The sequence below is a fragment of the Sinocyclocheilus grahami genome, unplaced genomic scaffold (assembly GCF_001515645.1).
Source record: "Sinocyclocheilus grahami isolate Dianchi unplaced genomic scaffold, SAMN03320097.WGS_v1.1 scaffold6.1, whole genome shotgun sequence".
Classification (NCBI taxonomy): domain Eukaryota; kingdom Metazoa; phylum Chordata; class Actinopteri; order Cypriniformes; family Cyprinidae; genus Sinocyclocheilus; species Sinocyclocheilus grahami.
Genome location: NW_015505185.1, coordinates 301,091 through 321,335, shown reverse-complemented (window position 1 = coordinate 321,335; position 20,245 = coordinate 301,091). Strand labels below are relative to the sequence as shown.

The following is a 20,245-nucleotide window of genomic DNA, read 5'->3' as shown; positions in this document are numbered from 1 at the left end:
CTCTCTGTGATTGATTAGTTCTGTCTTGCAACATTTGCGTGTGTTCAGATGAGCAGGAAAATAGTTATATCCTACACAATTACTTGCGAACAAAGGTTATTTGTTCAATTCAATGCATTTGTACGCATTATTATTATTATTATTATTTTAAATAAACAAAATCACTGGTAAATAAAACACACCTTAGTATCGATATTTTTAGTTTGAGTATCGATACTTTCGATACTCGCGTCAGTATCGATATATCGATACTTAGGATCGATACGCCCATCCCTAGTGGGCGCGTGTTAGAACGAGCCATTTTAGGTAGGCGTGGCTGACTCTTAACTTTTATAAAGAATATCTCTTTGGATTTGAGACTTTAGTCTTTGCAACTTTACAGATATTCTTTATGCACCAAGAGAAAACACTCCAAAGAGAAAGGAAAACTTGAAATCGCATCATATGACCCCTTTAAGCATTGCAGTTTAAAAAAAAACAAACAAGTGATTTTAAACCGCAATCAGCTGCAAAAGAGAACTCATTTCGCTATATGTGCATGCTGTCAGAGAGATGCGCACACATGTGAAGATGGAGCTCATAGACCATGGGAGTATTGAACTGAGGTTTTTGCCGCTTTATTGGCCTTGAATGGTTTAAAACACACACTTATATGTGTCAAAATGCCGGTATTTGCAAGTATCCTTGTAATCATAGTAATTTAGGTCTTAAGTGAAAGTAAACAGCTGAGAAAGAAAACACGTGTAACAGTATATTGGATCCAGGCAGTTCTTAAAGTGACAGCAGTCTAAGAGTGTACTCACACTAGGCGTTTTGAACTGTGCCTGAGCATGTTTGACCCCCTAAAGCCCGGTTCGTTTGCCTAGAGTGATCGCTCTGTGCCGCACCCGGGCGCTGTTAATTTAGCCGGCCCTGGCCCGCTTGGAAGAGGTGTCCGCCGGAGTGCGGAAATTCCTTCTCGTGTTATTTTAAATTTCCTATTTCCCACTTATGAAGTTGTGATTGCGAGTTCGTTGCATTCAAGTGATTTGTTGTCGGAAAGAATAAAATGTAATATTCCATTGGTCGATAAACATTCACCTCGCTAGATAGTCAGCTTGATACGATTCTGGAATTTCGGTCAAATACATGCTTATTTCGCTGTTTATGTATACAATATGCTTCAAATGCCTATAAATAAATAGGCACCACTTTAATGATGACAAGATGATGTAGTTGTTGTTTGAGAAAAAAGAATAATAAAGAATAGCATTAACAGCAGCAATCGTTGTCCCCTAACATGTTTAAAGTTTATGGTCCACCTAACTCGGAAACTGGAGTATCAAAATAATCTCAGAGTAGTAAATAATACGACTTCAGAGGTCGTTCATGTCCAATTTCTAATTAGAAAACTCGTATTTACGATATTTTCGATAGCACGTGAAGGCAGCATAAAGCGTGCTCCGGACCGTAACGTAAAGTGCAATGTAAGTGCAGGCCAGTGGGGGAATGGGGACAACCGTGCCATGCTTAGTTAATTAGTTTTTTATTCTTATTTAATCGCTGGCTTTTACTTGTCTTCAGTGAGCTTTTTTTAAATTTAGGCTAGTATTAGTTTTTAGATATTGACACTGGTGACAAGAATTATGACATTTCTATGGTATCAAATTTTGATGTTATAAAGGCCTTATTTAAAGCAAAAAAAACAAAACAATATTGTGATATATATCGTTACTGTAAAAAAAATTACTCTTATCGTGATATAAGATTTTGGTCATATCGCCCACCCCTACTATCTACTTTAAATGAGTTGTACTGTTGAATTCCATACAGTGCTAAAATAAATCCTAAACATTTCCATTCTCTTGTCCACAGCATCTAAATCCCGCCCCTGCAGTGAGGAGTACCGTCGCATGCCTCCACCCAAACCCAAACGCAACCCCAACACCCAACTCAGCACATCCTTTGACGAGTCTTACATCCAAAACCATTGCAGCAAGGCTAAGTCCGCCTCTCTGCCGCGGCAACACAAAAAGAAGTCTGCGTCTCAGAATCAAAGCCCTGCCCCTGACACTGACGATGAGACGGAACCTGTTTATATAGAGATGGTGGGGAACATCTTACGAGACTTCAGTCGAATTGCCGGCGCTAATGGTGATGAAGAGGATGACCAAGGTGAAAGTGTGTACGAGGAGATGAAATATCCTGCCGATGATTTACCTTCATCTTTAGACCACGCGCAGTCGCGATGGGAGCAATGTCCCACTGCTTTGGTGCCGGAAGTCGAACTTACACGACCCACCACTCCACGTGGTTCGGTGTGTGACATTCCCGCCCCGTTCCCGAATCTGCTTTCCCATCGGCCTCCTCTACTAGTATTCCCACCTGCACCAGCCCAATGTTCCCCCAACTCTGACGAATCCCCTCTTACTCCATTGGATGTCACCAAACTGCCCATGTTGGAGAAAGTCGGGTATGGGAAACCTGGTGCATCCCCAACTAGCTCTGACCCTGGACCACAGCTAGAGCCGCAGCAGGTGTCTGGTAAACACCACCACCACCACCACCACCACCATCATCATCATCATAAGAAGAAGTCAGCAGAGACTAAGGAGCAACAAACAATCACAGCATCAGGACGGTCCTCTGCTCCACCCCTGCCATCTGCACTGTATAAAAGCGGCGGGTCATCTGCTGCGCATGGCTACCCAAGGAGCCACTCCGCCTGCCCGTCCCCTGTCAGTATGGGTCGCGCATTAACGCCACTCACCCTGAAGCGCCCCCCGCCGTATGACGTTCTCATGACCGGGACGATTCCTCGCAGTGCATCTGGAGTTCCGCATGGATCACGTGAGAGCGGGCGGCTCTCGAATTCCTCTAGTGTGCACGGAGGGTCCATGCAAAATGTCTCCACTGCGTCAGGCTCAAGCTCAGGGTCGGGAGGTCGAGGCAGTCGTACGCCAACCAGTCCTTTGGATGAGCTCAGCAACTTGTTCTCTTCCGGACGTAACATGTTGAAGAAAGGTTCTGGAAGCCGCAAGAGTAAGGAGTCAGCGGATGGTGAGTAAAAATTTTATAATTGAACTAAACATGTAAACAAATACAGTTTGTGGTCAAAAACTCTTATATTCTCATCAAAGCTACATTTATTTAATCAAAAATACAGTAAATAGTAGTATTTTTAGTAGTATACTAAATAGTACTACTAAATAGTAGTACTGTTTTCTAGTTTTCTAAAATGCAATTTATTCCTGCGCTGACAGCTGAATTTTTAGCATCATTAGACTTCAGAGTCACATGATCTTTTAGAAATCAATATATCTAATATGCTGATTTGCTGCTCAAGAAAAAATTCTTACTATTATTAATGTTGAAATCATTTGTACTGCTTAATATTTTTGTGGAAAACATGATACATTTTTTCCAGGACTTTTTGATGAATAGAAGATTCAAAATATTTTATTAGATAAGATTTAAGTTTAGATTAAATAGAAATCTTTTCCTTAAAAAAAAGGAAAAGTTTCTGTCCCCAAACTGTTGAACTTGACAGGTTTTATAAATCTTTAAATTGCAATTAAATTATCAAAAAAAATTTTAAGTTATATGCATTGGTCAATAAATGGTACACGGTATAATAGCATATTTAATTGTGCATTTCGCCAATTTTTTACATATTGTTTGCTTTTCCCATAATGAAGATTACAAGAAAAATTAATTTCAACTTGAACGTCATTTTCTCATTTTAAAAAATTAATGAATAAATAAATAAATACATAAATACATAATTAAATAAATAAATAAAAAGGATGAATCTGGGCTACAGTGAGACACATGCAGTGGAAGTGAATAAGGCCAAGCTGTTAATGTTACAATACTCAGTTTCAAAAGTATAGCCACATGATGTAAACAATATGCATGTTAACATGATTTTTGTGAGAGAGAAAAAACACTTACTAACCTTTCTGTTTAAAATTATGTCATGGCAAAGAAGTAGTAAAACTGGACAACACAACACTATAAACCCTAAAATAATTGTAAAAATTACGATAAAACCATTACAGCTCAAATAACACACACATTTTTAACAGAAGAATAATATAATAATATAATAGTTCATTTTAAGCTTTGTGCCTCAATGTAACTTTGATTTAATTTAAATTATTTGTTAAATTGTGTTTTTTTAAGCCCCAAATACTGTCTGGAATATGTCCAAAATAGATTTCAGCCATTTAACGGTTATATGTGAAAATACAAGAAAATAATTGTCAGCCTATTAATATCAGTGCAAGTAGAAAATAATCAATCTAGAAAAAGTACTAAGACTTTTAATTAATTAGATCCACAAATGTTAAACCCAGCAAATACTGTAATTGAAGGGTTAACTGTCAGATATCTGGGGGCGATTGGTATCCGTCTCAGTTACAACTTCAAAGTGAGGGATGTTGTCTCATACAGCAAAGCCTGATTGGGTTTAAAGAGCGCGTGTAATCATCTTGAGAGCTGCAGCTAAGGACTTTTTTCCAGACTGTTATTTTTTCTCATGTGTGGAGGAAAGATGGCTTTCATGTCCTATTTCCACGGTCCACTTCCATCACCCCAGGTGTGTCTGTGTGCAAGTGTGTGTTTGAGCCCGTTCACAGATTAAAAATTGAGCGACCAACCTACGCACAGACCATTCAGTATGCTTACAGTGTGCAGGGCCTAGATTCTCCCACCCAAACAGAGCCTCTTCACATCAAATGTGAAGGTCGCCAGATTGTTGCATTGCGAGGGTTGTTGAGTGCCTTCCTCATGAGCCTTTCAAATCTTTATTAAAATTGTAATGGATTCATTCTGAAACACTTCAGATTAACGAGTCAAGGCTATAATGTTGAACCCCAAATACACACAAACACACACACACACATACTATTGTTATTTTTTAAGAAGCCAGAAGCCTTTATAAGAAGCCAAACCTCAACTCACCTTAATATAATAAGGCATATAAACAACACAATTACACACACACACACACACTGAAGCAGGTCAGTCTGGCCATCACAGTCAATTTTACGCTACCCAGTCCAGCAGAGACACACAAACACACACAGACTCCTCCTGTCAGTATGTCTTCCACGGATCTGTGACTTGGGCTTCGTGCCTGACAGAGGGTGGAGGTGTGTGAGATTAACAGGCTGCCGGCATTAGTATGTGTGTGTGTGTGTGTGTGTTTGCCTGACACACAGAGAGAAAAGCTAGAGATAGTGAAGAATCTGTCACAGTGATCCAAAACACACCAGTATCTCATTCTTATTTACAGCTCAACATCAGTCAGCTAAGAAACACGGCTGTGGCCACATGTGAGATCATGATCAGAATTCACTCATCCATTTCTGATATATTCAGATTTAGTCTTGTAAGTTAGTTAAAAACCTTGCAAATGCTGTATTATTACAAAATGTTTTTAATATATTGTAACATATTTAAAAAAATTAAAGAATAATTTATTCCTGTGATGGCAAAGCTGAATTTTCAGTCACATAATCTTTCAGAAATCATTCTAATATGCTGATTTGAATCATCCTTATTATTTTCAATGCTGATTTAATTTTTACATCTTTAATGTAAAAAGTTTTTTTAAGATTATAAAGATTGAAGATCGATATCCGCTATCAGATGACCTATCAGCCATAATATAAAAACAATTACTGATCATATCAGCTCAAATGTCTATGGTAGTGCCTATTCACTATTCAAATAATCTGATTATTTTGATATTACAGATGTTGTATGGGGCGTCATTGATTGAATAAACCTTCTTCTCTACAGATCCCATATTGAAGGTCACTCTTACTTAACTTCACACTTGGGCTGTAAATGGGTATTTTCAGATCCACCCATTTAGGGATAAAACAATCAATGACTGAGCTCTTCCTGTTCAGGGCAGTTATCCCGGTCCAAATCCTGTTAGGGAATTCTACTACAACTCAGCATGACACCATTCGGCGCCAGAAAGACATACAGAGTCTGAACATGTGCCAGTGTCAAGTGGCAAGGAATAGTGTTTGTGCATTAATCTGTCTTAAAGATCAGTCTAATTTAAATGTGATATGAGTTTGTTTTTTATGATGCCCTACAGTGCCCATAAATATCTCTAAATATGACTTAGGGTGCTTTCACACCTGGCCCGTTGTTTCGGAACCTGGCCCGTTTCCACCCTTAGCTTGGTTCATTTGGGCATATGTGAACACGGCAATCGCGCTCGGATCCGCGCCAAAACAATCGGTCCAAGATCGCCCGAACGAGGTGGTCTCGGCTCGATTGAAAACGAACTCTGGAGCGGTTCGGTTGTAGTGAGAAAGCAATCCGATCCAACGGACCCACGATCCAGGCTATATCACAATTTATGATGGGTAATTACGTAAGTTCTGTGAAAAGCATTAGTTTGTTGTTTTGCTAATACCTCAAAATGAACCTGTGAATGTCTGTGGTTGAACACGTCTTTGCCATTCAAAAATCAAAGCACACTTTTTTATTTTATAATGCTGTCTTATTGCTCTTCTTTGTAGTAGGTGCATTTTAAAAATGTTTTCCCAATCAATCCTGGACTCCTGCTCAAAATTATAAATTATTATAACGACAGCTACAAAAAAAACAACAATAAGCCAGCGAAGCTGTTATCGTTCCATCTTGACAGATGACATGCGTGACAGCTAAGTGGAATCCCGGAAAATAAACCGTGGAACTTTGACCAATGAGAGAATAGTTTACTCGTGCGTGACTTGTATTAACAAATTTGGTCCGTTTAGTAACTTTACCGTGTGAAAGCGAACCGCACCAAGAATAAAAAGCAACATTGTAATAATTTTAATCCCTGTTTCGGAACAAAGCAATCGATCTACAGGTGTGAAAGCACCCTTAATGTCACAGCTACAGTGAATGAAACGCACAAAGAAGACGATGAACAATGCAAATAGTCTAATAATTCACAATAAGGCAAACACAGGACGGACAGGCAGTATTGCACGTAGGGACATAGTAGACCGGACAACAAACAGAGAACGGAACACAACTAATATAGTGGAGCAAATGAGGATAATTAACCAGACACACCTGAACCAAATGTCATTATCAAACGGAGACTAGGTCAAACAGAGCACATGGGGGAAGAAAACACAACAAAACAGGTCCATGAGGTATGACAGTTCGCCCCCCTCCCCGAAGGCACGACCTCGCGCTACAGAGATAAAGGGAGGGACGAAGGGGGACTTAGGAGGAGAATAAAGGTGTGGTTGTGGGATGGATACAGGGGATGGCAAAGGACTGGCAGAAAGGCAGGCAGGAGGAGGTTCAGGAGGTGGCCGGATGACCGGGAGGAGGACGACCAACAGAGTCCAGGGTGGTGATGACGGAGGGAGGATCCAGGGAGAAGACAGGAGGAGCCAGGGCGGACCAGACGGAGGGAGGAGCCAGGGAGAAGACAGGAGGGAGCAGGGGGAGCCAGGTGGGACCCAGATCACAGCCATGATGGCGACCCACGGTAGAGCCGACGGTGGGAGGAGCCATGGTGGAGGAAGGGCTGATGGCTCCAGGGGTCCGACCAATGGCGGCAGAGCAGGTGGTGGCGACCAAGGCGGAGGCTGGGATCTGGAAGGCCGCAGTGGAGCTGGAGCGATAGAGGACCAAGATGGAGTCGGTGGAAAGGAGGAGCCTGACAGAGCCGGTGGGACGGAGGGATGCGGTGTAGCTGGAGGAGTGGAGTCCTGAGGCAGCGGATGGTCAATGACAGACCAAGGCGGAACCAGAGGGACGAGGGAGCCCGGCGGAGCTGGTGGACTGACGGGCCACGGCGGATAGGAGGGAGCTAGGAGCCATGGTGGAGCCGCTGGGTTGAAGGGCCGAGGTGGAGTCCAGGACTCAGAGGCTGGAGGTGGAGACACGACGCCGATGGAGACTGGCAGACCTGCGGCGATCCCACCGCACAGATGGTGGGCTGAGCTCTGATAGGGGTACGACCTCCATGGTCATTTCAGGACTCGAATTCGCGATCGGGGCCGGACGCTCTCCAGACACCGGATGATCGCCTTCCTCCATTGCAGTCCTGTGGGACTTGGACTGGGAAGTCGACGGGGTAGTGGCAGTTAGCCCCGATCTTAAACAGGGACATCAGCGTCTCGTCGTCGAAGGCGGTAGTGACGGCAAAGCGGTCCATCGTGAAATCTTCGATTTTGCAGTGAATCTCGCGGCATGCTTCTTTAAAACAAAAACAAAAAGAAAAAAAAAAAACAGGGAAAGGCACCGCGTACTTATTATGCAAATAGTCTTTAATAATCCACAATAGGGCAAACACAGGATGTACAGGCAGGATCACACGTAGGGACGTAGTAGACCGGACAACAAACAGAGAACGGAACACAACTAATATAGTGGAGCAAATGAGGATAATTAACCAGACACACCTGAACCAAATGACATAATCAAACAGAGACAGAAACTAGGTCAAACAGAGCACATGGGAGAAGAAAACACAACAAAACAGGTCCATGAGGTGTGACACTTAACAGACAGCAGTCTCCTGCTACGCCTTTTGCCGAGTTCACACTGCACGATTTTCAAAGTCGTCGGGTCACCGTGGTTTTCACACTGCACGACTATCTGAGGTAGCAGTCAGTCGCTACTGTGTTCACATTGCACGATGGATCGGCGATGGGAGGTTACACACTGCATGACTTTCACAACAAAACACACACCAGAAATGATAAGGAAATAACGCGACAACCCAAGTGCGTCAGACTTGAGCAAGACTGGAATTATTAAAAAATATATATATAGCCCGCAAATTGTCTGTGAGCTGATTTCCAGCTACAAGGAGAAAAAGAAAAACAGATTATGCAGGAGGGAGATGCAGGGAACAGGGATTGGGTGTTCTGCAAAGAGAGTTGGAGGTAAATCATTTTGCAGTAACTGTTATGCTGATGTTGTGGCTGGTCAAGAAAATGTTTGTGCTTGTTTCTGTATGATATAATTGTTCATATATCTATTAAAATACTGATATTCTGGTCTATAACTCCTCCCCGAACTTCCCTCTGCCCTGTATCTTGGTCTCTCATTGGCTGTATGTCATCGCCGATGTAGTTTTCAGTCAGAAATCATTGCACACAGCGTGATTGTGAATCGCCGACAGCGCCAGATATTTAGCATGCCAAATATTTTGCTGGCGTCGGCGATGTGTCGGCGATTCCCTCAGATTGCATCTTTGATAATTCACACTGCGTGATTGTCACTCACGTGAACGAGCACCGATTTGCCTCCGATTTCGGGCATTTGTTGGCGATTTTGCAAAACCTGTCGGCGAGTGAAAAATCGGGCTAAAATCGTGCAGTGTGAATTCGGCATTAATGTATGCAGCTGTATTTAAATGTAATAATGCTTTTCCTGAAGCATCGAAAAGCTTAATAGTTTCTAAAATTAAGTGTCTGAGTAAGTTCACATACTCTAAGGTTACATTAGCATATACTAATAATGATCCTACGCATTTAATATATTTCCTCATCATTATGGCTCTGAGGATGGCATATATTAGCATAATTTAGAGGCACAGAAGTGCTTACATTGTGCCCTGCTGTGACATCGAGAGCTGATTTGAGTAACATGAACATAATGGCAGATCAGGTTAGCTGTCAGGTTGAAAACAGAGAATATGATTGAGAAGAAATTCTGATCAAGATCTTCCAAGAATATGCCATTAAACAGAGACAAACGGACTCCAGTGCAACAAAATACTTACATATAGTGTCATAGTTTCCATTATGACAATTTAATTCTGGCCGTTTCAAAGTGCCTCTCTGTTTTCTATTGCATCTAATCCTCCTTTATGGCAGCATAGATTTCCATAACTTTTATATGACATCACTATATATATATCGCACAATGTGACTTTATATCTGGCAATGGGGCTTTAAACTTCATTAATGCAACTTTATATCCCACATTGAGACTTTATGTCTTATTTTAAACTTTATCACACAATTAGCTTGTTTTTTCATTTTTTACTCTGTGACTGAAACTGGCCTCCATACTCATCTGTTTCTCCCCACCTCTGTGCCTGATTGCAACAAATCCCTTAAGCTAAGAAAGCTCTTAGTTGTAATTATAAACAAATGATCGCTAAAAGAGGTTTGGTGCAATCAGCGGCTGATCTTTAGATCCCTAAACGAGAACTGACCCTGGAGATAAACTACAACCTGTCCCTTGTTTGGCTCCTGCTGTGTCTTTTAGTCTTGTTTCAGTGGTGTTGTCTGTGTCCATTACCTCTGAGTGCCAAAAGATATTTGGCATGGCATTTCACTCTAACTGGATGAGGAGAACATGTTTCTATGTTGGCTGCTGTTTGCTGAAAAGCCTTGTAGAACAACCCTACAAGACCCTGACCCTGTGAACACTGACAAGAACACAATTCTGCCAACATACACCTAAAATTCCCTCTGCTAATGGACTCACATTCACACACACACACATAGACTATATCCAGGCATTGACCGTGTGCATGTTAATAAGTAAATATGATAAATTTGTCGCAGTCTTAGCATTAGCGGCCAACGCTAATGACAGTGGACACTAATTAAATGTAGACTAATGGAGCAGGACACCACAGACTAATGGGATTTCAACAGACGTGGCCAGACAGTGTGTGTGTGTGTGTGTGTTACCAGAGAGATAAAGTACGGTAAATAAGGTTTTCGAGTAGCTAATGTGAGACCAGAATGCAAAATAAGCTAACATTGCCAACATCGGCAGAAGACTTATAAGGGACACACAATTTTTATTTTATTTTTTTTAAAGAGAATATGGGTCATTTTTTATACCAAATATAGCCTATATATATATATATATATTTTTTTTTTTTTCCCCCATGAATTTGTTGTGACAAAACAAAAAAATACTTGCAAAATACATAATATATAATATCTTTAAATTTGCATTGTCATAAGAAAAACTGAAATAAATCTCACAAGGAGTTGTAAGCTGTGTTTAATTCACTAAAAAGTACCGGGTCATAAGTGTAATTCATTCAGCAGTCAGACGACACTAATTGTACTGTATGTTTATGATTCATGAAAAAGAACTGATTCATAAGAGTAATCATTCAGGAATCGGACCACACTGGTTGTGCCATTAATGTATGTTTATGGTTCACTAAAAAGAACCGACTTGTACGAGTCATTAATTCGGGAACCAGACTACACTCGTTGTGCCATACTGTATGTTTATGATACACTAAAAAGAATATGCTCATTAGAGTCATTAATTCAGGAATCAGACTACACTGGTTGTGCCATACTGTATGTTTATGATTCACAAAAAAGAACCGGCTCATAAGAATCATTTGTTCAGAAGTCGGACTGCATTGGTTGCATTGTACTTGTATGTGTTTAATTCACTAAAAAGAACCAACCCATAACAGTCAATAATTCGAAAATCTGACTAAACTGAGGATTCTGTATGATATTCTTTATGACTCACTAAAAAAGAATGGCTGACAAAAGTCATCGAACTACACCCTTAAAAATAAAGGTGCTTCAAACGGTTCTTCAAGCGATGCCATAGAAGAACCATTTTTCGTTCCACAAAGAACCATTCAGGCAAAGGTTTTTTAAAGAACCATCTCTTTCTTAGCTTTTTATAATCTGAAGAACCTTCTTTTGCCACAAAGAACCTTTTGTGAAACAGAAAGGTTCTTCAGATGCTAAAGGTTCTTTATGGAACCATTTAGACAAAAAGGTTCTTCTATGGCATCATGAAGCACCTTTATTTTTAAGAGTGTACACTGGTTGCTCAGTACTGTATGTGTTTGATTCACTAAAAATAACGGATTCATAAGAGTCATTAATTTGGTTGTGCATTAACACTGGTAGTGCCATACTGATTCGCTAACGAATTGGTTCATAAAAATTATTCATTCAGGTTTCAGACTACACTGGTTGCACCAATACTGTATGTCTTTGACTCTCTAAAAAGAACTGGCTCATAAGAATCAACATCAGTTGGTTTTCTAGTTTCTTTTTTTCAATAGAACGAGTTTACAGTTCACAAATCTAAAAAGAGGTGCTGTGTGTATGTAGAAAAGATACCTATTCCTGAAGTGAATTAAGTGCTAAAATTCAATATAACAAAGAGTGAAAAATTTAAGGGGGTCTGAATACTTTCCGTACCCACTGTATATATTTGTTAGTATAGTATGTGAACTAGTCTAAATAGTAGCATGCTACAGTACATTGTTGACATTTATTTCATGTTTAATATAGCAAATGGTGTACTTTTATTTTATTAACAGAAAATTTTAACTTTATTTATTTATATATTCAATATATAAGTTTTTTAAAATAAATATGATAGAGTATAAAATGTTTTAGCAGTCTGATCAAATAAATCTAACATAACATTTAAAAAAAAATACTGTTGATATTACTTCTGGTTTATCAATTTGGAAATTGAACTGTTGTATACTGCATACTTTTGAAAAATGTTATCCAGTTATTTCATGAATGCAGAAATTCTAAACACACTTTGCACAATATACATACTGTATACTGCAGAAATAGCAATAAGATAGTGTGGTATTCTAAGTTGTTTTGTCTCGTTTGTGACACCTAGGGATAATATATATGTATTGCAGCACTATTACAAATCAAAGCACTCATAGTGAAACTGCAAAATCATTCTCATAAGAACCGAGAGCTGGAGACTTATACTGCATACTGAAATCTCTACCTCTTTTTTTCTTTTCTAGGTGAAAGTAAAGGCAGAAGTGACAGCAGGGACAGAGCCCTTTGTAGCTCTTCTCCAAAATCACAGGATTGGGAAACGCCCACAGGACAATCAGCCACGCCCAGTCGTTTTGGCCGCTCCTCTATCAGTCCAACCACCATGCTCGGAGGTGTGTCCTATCCATAAAAACAAATAAGGATGTTCATTTTAGATACTTATTTAACATAAGACATGTCTTTCATTTTAGAAACAAAAGCCGGGTGTAAACTCGGTCGCTCTGCATCCACATCAGGAGTCCCGTCCCCTGTGGGAACGCCCCAAAGACACGCCTCCGACACCTCCGCCCATCCGTGCGGGACCCCGTTCCAGGTACAACCCCCTTATTCCTCAGAATGAGCGAGAGATGGCATGCGTGTGGAATTCGGTTCCTGTCTCGGTGTCTGTCGGCAATACCTTCATGTCTTTGACCTTTGACCCCACGGCTGCGTGTATATCCTATTCTGTCTGCTGCTTCCACTGCCGTGCGTTTCGTTTGGCTCATGGCGTTCATCGTCTGTCTATGTAGATGCGTATGTGTGTGTTGTTTGTGTTTGGTCCAGATCAGGGCTGCCTTCCCATCATGCTCTGAAGAGGCTCTCACATTTAATTTGTCCTCTGTGAGTTTATGCCAAGAGAGCCACAATCAGGGTTTTATACATCAGACAGTTTAAGCACTTGAGAGAAGGTTCAACTGATCTGAATCTGAATGAGAACCTCTTCAGAGCGGCGGCGGACAGCTTTACTCTCGACCCGTAGCATCCTCAATCTGTTCGGTCTCTATCACAATGTTTCAGACGTTGTGGTTGGGTTCCTCAGATGTACAGACATCAAACACCGCTGTTAATGCCATGAAACTGGAAAAACGGATTCTTAAAAGCAGGAGCCTCAATCCAAAGCATACCCCATATGATTGAAATTGATTGAAATATTGACAGTATGATTGGCAGAGCTTTGGAACTGCTTGAAAATCATTCATAGAATGGACAAAATGGCCATAAATAAGCGCAGCAAGTGCATATATCCTTATATTAAGGCTGTGAAATGATTAACATATTCAAAAGAACAGCATTTATTTGAAATAGCAAGCTTATCTTTGCGGAATAAAAGTATCAATTAATTCATTTTAAAAAAATCATACTGACCTCAAATTTTTGAACACTTGTTTATGGAAGTTTTATGATGTTTACCTTATAAGAAAGAGCTGTAAGTAAAGTGCCACTTTAAATAAAAAGTTCCACATTTTCTATTCAACGGGTAAATCTAAACAAACGGCTGTTTGATGTGTGTATATACAGTATATATATCCAGACATGGCATTTATATCAGTGTCACATGTCAAATGCTCTCTCCTGTTTGTCTGTGTGGCCTTAATTGAGCAGGTTTTTAGAGCTATTGTATTATGTACAAAAATCCTGTAATAATGATTATGTTTTCCACGTCAAAGTCACTTTCACAGAGACTGGGGAGTCAGTTACACAACTCACTACACAAACTCACCAAAACACACTCTTTATATCACAACTGACGAAAGCTGATGAGAAAACACCCACTCTTTTATAGGAACACAGTAATATGCCATACAAAACAGACATGACGTAAAAACAATTACTCACTCAGAATATTATAACATAATAAGACATAAAACACATTTAGTATGTTGTCTGATCTACTCTCACTCCCCAGTTGTGTGTTTGATTGTTAGCGACTGTAATTGAACTAACCCAAATAAACCTAAAAATCGAGGCATAAAAACTAACCCCAAGGAAACAAAAAATAAAACCTTGTCAAAATCATTTCTTCTCCTTCTCCGCGTCCACTGTACTTTCTGTGTCTGTCTGCTGCTTCCTTTCTCAAAAGCACAAACGTGTGTGTACTGTATGTGTATATGTGTGTATGTGTGTGTGTGTGTGTGTGCATGTCTGCAGTATGTGCTCTGTTACAAAACCTAGTTGGCAAAACCTAATTTTATTTAGGCAACTTTACTATGCTGCCTTCTAAAACCGTGTTTTAGCCTACTCAGAATATTATAACATAATAAGACATAAAACACATTTAGTATGTTGTCTGATCTACTCTCACTCCCCAGTTGTGTGTTTGATTGTTAGCGACTGTAATTGAACTAACCCAAATAAACCTAAAAATCGAGGCATAAAAACTAACCCCAAGGAAACAAAAAATAAAACCTTGTCAAAATCATTTCTTCTCCTTCTCCGCGTCCACTGTACTTTCTGTGTCTGTCTGCTGCTTCCTTTCTCAAAAGCACAAACGTGTGTGTACTGTATGTGTATATGTGTGTATGTGTGTGTGTGTGCATGTCTGCAGTATGTGCTCTGTTACAAAACCTAGTTGGCAAAACCTAATTTTATTTAGGCAACTTTACTATGCTGCCTTCTAAAACCGTGTTTTAGCCAAAATTTAAGGTTGTATTACATGTATTACAAATCTGTGTTATTTTAGTATTATTTATACACAAATATAGTATTTATTAATTTAGCTTTTATTTTTATATTTTGAAGTTTTAGTAATTGTAGTAATTAGTCATTTTGTTGTGAGCATTTTTCATTTTATTTATATTTTTATAAAAAGCATCCATTTATTTTTATTTCAGTTTTAATAATTGTATTACTTCAACTTCAACTTATTTCAGTAAATTGCCAAAGCAACATTTCTAATTTAAATTTAAATTGAAGTTTTTCATGTAATATTTATTTTTATTTCAGCTTTTAGTTTTTTCAATTACTCAAAGTGATTTTAATAGTTTAACAATAACAACACTGCCTCAAATAGTAATTAAAAATAGATTTTACTGAAAGTGTATGTATCACACTTTTTTAAACTTACTAGACTATCACTTTGTTAGCTTAGCAACATATTAACATTAAACTCTGCTGAAATAAACTGTCATTATTATTTTTTTATTAATATTTTGAATTCATTTTATATTTTGTTTTCATCTTAATTTTCAGTTAAAGTTTTAGTAATGTGTCATTTTGTCATTTTATTATAATTTTTTTTTAAATGTCCATTTTATTTTTATTTTTACTTACTCTGTTAAATTAAACGAATATGAGAAAGTTGGCAATTAGCTGAAATAAAATCAGTTAATTTTTTTCATATTTATTTTTTATCAGACAACATTTATTTTAAGTAATACAATTATTTTTATAGTTTTAGTTAGCTATAATAACCCTAAATATAAGTGCTTCACAGAAGTGCTATTAGAATGACAGACTTGCTGCCTATATAGAGTGTTCCCAAATCACTCACTTATTGGTTACATGACACTTAGATTGCTGTCATAGAAGGGAGCTGCCTATGTAGGCAGCTCACTAGGTTTTGAAACAGAGCTATAGTGATTTTGTGTTGCCTATAAAATTGTTTTAATTTGTGTTTGTGCAGGTGCATGGGCAATTTAATATGTGTGTACATGATTAAGATATTGTGTGTGTGTGTGTGTGTGTGTGTGAGAGAGAGAGAGAGAGAGAGAGCGAGCGAGCGTTAAACTGAATGGCAATACATTCTGGATGATTAAGATATTGTGTGTGTGTGTGTGTGTGTGTGTGAGAGAGAGAGAGAGAGAGAGAGAGAGAGAGAGCGAGCGAGCGTTAAACTGAATGGCAATACATTCTGACTGCTCTGACTTTATTAGAGGACATGAATTATTAAACACATCCTTTATTATTAAAGAACACTGTGAACGCCTTCACCCTTAAAAAAATATAAGGGCTACAAAATTAAAAGCAGCTCTGCATGCACCAACATTGTCTAACCCTTGCCACCCATTAGATGCCCCCAATGCCCTGGGCATGTGGGGACAGCACCATGATGGAGATGATCGAGAAGAAACGTCACCTGTGCAAGGAGATAAAAGCCAGACAGAGACCTTCAGACAAAGCCCTGTGCAAGCAGGACAGCATGCCCATCCTGCCCAGCTGGAAGAAGACCAACGGGGGCAAGAAATACGGGCCCCCTCCGTACTCCACCCAAACCACTGTCTTCTGGGACACTGCTATATAAAGAGTGACCAGTGAACTACAGCCATGGAGACTGAGGGGGCGTGTCTAAATATTGATTGACAGCTAACAGGAAGCGGGACTAAGCGAAATGCACGGTGATGGATTATCAAAACTCCCTGGTTTCCTATCGCTGTTTATATTTGATATTTTTATATTGGAGATAACGTTAACTGTCTTAATATAAAATATGATTGGCGGTTTTATAAAGAGGAACTCTCGAAATGAGATCTAAGAGTGAAAACAGTACACTTTTACCCATGGAAATGGTATTTCTATTTATTTTATATCCTTTTTTGGTCCCCATCGCACAATCACACATCCTAACCTACTTAATACACATTAAACCAACACAGAGACACTCTTCAATGTAAACCATGTACACATGCGCATCAAATACAAGCACTTTTCAAAAATTGTATCAGCACATGCTCACATACACATGTACAAAGCTGGCATCCAAGTAAAAAGCATTGCCTTGGAGACCTGGGTTCACTGTGACTTAAAAAAGACTTTAGGGAGGGGCTTTAAGGTCAGTAGAATGATGTCATATAGGTTTACAATGAAATGAAGGTAGAAAAACTGGCCACTACAATGAAAATACACAACAATGTAGTAGTTAGGGGGGAAAGGTTAAAGACCAAAAACAGAGGGGTGCCTCAGTTCTGCAGACCCCCGGAGATGCAGTACCACAATTTACCAGTAGATGGCAGTAACAGTACAGTGTTCTTCATATGCACTGCATTCCAGTTTGCATACTTAAACTGTGTGCTACAAATAAGTACTTTTGAATGCATTACATTAACACACTGTGTATTACATTAACATTATAGGAACAGTTGACCCAGAAATGAAAAGGTACTCACCCTCAGGCCATCCAAGGTGTAGATGCGTTTGTTTCTTCATCAGAACCGATGGACTTTTTCACTGGGGAAAAAAAAACATTATTATGGATTACGGATGAATATTTTGGCTAGAAGAAGACAGTTTCAAGTTAAAATGACTATGGATTTGTTTCTTACAAACGCCCAGCTTTTCATTTCACAAGAAATTAACTGATGGACTGGATTTGTTTGGATTACTTGTAGATTTTTGTGATGCTTTTATCAGCTGTTTGGACTCTCATTCTGACGGCACCCATTCACAACAGAGGAACCATTGGTGAGCAAGTGACGTAATGCTATATTTCTCCAAATCTGTTCTGATAAAGAAACAAACTCATCTACATCTTGGATGGCCTGAGGATAACTAAATTGTCAGCAAATGTTCATTTTTTTGGTGAACTTTTAACGTTTAGCTAAATTCATAATTTAAAACCTTAAACTTAAAAAGCTGAAAGTGTAAAAATAGAGTCATAGTACTCAGAAAAACGTCTTGCATGCAAGGGATTGTGGTCATATCAGAAAAAAAAGCATGCATGGATGTGTATTTTGAAAATCCACTGGAAAATTATATCATCCAATTACGCTTTCTATTTTCAATGAAATATAATTTGGGATACATACATTTTCTCATCTCGCCAACTATATACAATGCATAGTATACAAACTGGGATGCAGACATACAAACCAGAATTCCATCATGTTATAGTTAATCTAACCATGTGTCTTTATAGTTTCTAAATGTATATATAAAGATGAAATGCCAAAATGGGAATTTTCAGGTTTCTGGGGGAATCTGAAACCATTCGGATCTTTGTGTTGTGAGTTTAGAACAGTTAGATCTCTCAGTACCAGACGTATATCACTCAACACAATGATTTCCAAGAGTCACATTCATGGAACCTGAAATGCAAATGTTATTTGATGCATTCTGATTCTAATGTGAAATGTCGTGAAACATAAAATGTTCTAGAATACGGGTTTTTGTGGCATACTTTGAGAATGCTTCGGGGGTTTGTTCTTTTACCACCTACAACAAAAGAGCCAATTATTGTTCCTCCAGAGTCGTTTGCAGTAATTTTCCAGTGCACATATATTTTACCCATACAATAAAAAAAAATTATAATAAACAAATGGATCAGTATGTATACATCATAATTTAAAATAATGATGATATGTAAGATAATTCTCAAATCAAAAAAGTTCAAATAGTGGCTGACACAAACACTCTCATTCACGCACAATCTTTTTTGCAGTTTTGGGTTTTTGCAGTGTGTAAATATTCTCTAGTTTAATCAGTGGACGCATTTGTTGCACTATGGGAGTGTAACATAAGCACAGTGGCGTGTGTGTGTGTGTGTGTGTCTCTCTCTTTTGCACTCAGAGTGTTGCAGTCTTTACCTTTTCTAGTATTTTTATTTTAGAATGTCAAAAAAAGAGTACAAATGAAAAGACTATGCTTACTGTATCACTGTTTTTCTTTTGAATTATTTACAGAGTATGACAGAAATAAATACATATGTTTTTGCATATCGCTGTCGTATGTCTGGTCATTCAGGTCTCAAACTCTCTAACTAATATTCTTACCAAAGCTGAATTTAATCGATACAGTAAAACAGTAATATTGTGAAATATTATTACAATTCAAAATAACTTTTCTATTTTAATATATTTTAAAATGTAATTTATTTGTGTGAGCTGAATTTTCAGCAGCCATTACTCCGATCTTCAGTGTCACTGGACCTTCAGAAATCATTCTAATAAGCTGATTTTATGATTTGCTGCTCAAGAAACATTTCTTGCTATTATTAATGTTTATAACAGTTGTGCTTCTTAATATTTTTTTATATTCTGAAACTGTGACTCAAAATTGTTTCAGGATTATTTTGATAAATAAAAAGGTTTAAATGAACAACATTTAGGCCTAATTGAAATAGAAATCCTTTGTAACATATACTGTATGTTTACTTGCTAAATAAAAGTATTAATTTCTTTGAAAAAAAAAGGAGAATCACTGTAAGAACTTATTTTTCACTAGTTCTCAACTAAAAATCTATAACTTGTGCTTAACAATAGCAGTGGAAATAGGCCTACACACTGTTTTGAAAGTATATCCCCAAAACTTAAAAATGTATACATGTTAGCAACAGAAATATGTGAGAATCTACTAACCTTGTCTGGGCAAGAAATATTAAATTTTTCATCTGCAGTCACGCAGGTGTTGTGTCAAATCCTTTGAGATCCTCACTGCCCTGTTGAAAAAACCGGCATATGCTGGTTAGGTATGTTTTGACGCTGAGATGCTGGTTTAAACTGGTCCTTTGCTGGTTTATGCTGGTCCTTTGCTGGTTTAAGCTGGTCCTTTGCTGGTTTATGCTGGTCCTTTGCTGGTTTTCTGCTTCGTCATGCCTGGAGCTGATCCGTGCTGGTTGCTGAGGAAATACATCAACTTTGCGCTGTGGATTGCCGGATCGGCTTTCACCGTGGACGAAGCGGAGTCCAGCCCGGGGTCGTCACATGTGGTTGATGTGAACCCGCCGGACGCCGCTCACTCAAGGCCGCCGTGTGACGCTGTATTTCGTTGTG

The 20,245-nt window shown here is 38.7% G+C and overlaps 1 protein-coding gene across 1 annotated transcript in view; it reads left to right on the top strand.

Moving 5' to 3' along the window:
* The window catches only part of nyap2a (neuronal tyrosine-phosphorylated phosphoinositide-3-kinase adaptor 2a), a 45,628-nt gene extending 28,608 nt beyond the window's left edge, over positions 1 to 17,020 (top strand). Inside the window, exons 4-7 of the mRNA XM_016274288.1 lie at positions 1,855 to 3,039; positions 12,749 to 12,895; positions 12,974 to 13,095; positions 16,552 to 17,020. Of these exons, the coding sequence (XP_016129774.1) occupies positions 1,855 to 3,039; positions 12,749 to 12,895; positions 12,974 to 13,095; positions 16,552 to 16,782 (1,685 nt within the window). The 3' untranslated portion in view covers positions 16,783 to 17,020. The remainder of the gene's footprint in view (positions 1 to 1,854; positions 3,040 to 12,748; positions 12,896 to 12,973; positions 13,096 to 16,551) is intronic.
* The last annotated feature ends 3,225 nt before the right edge of the window (positions 17,021 to 20,245 follow it).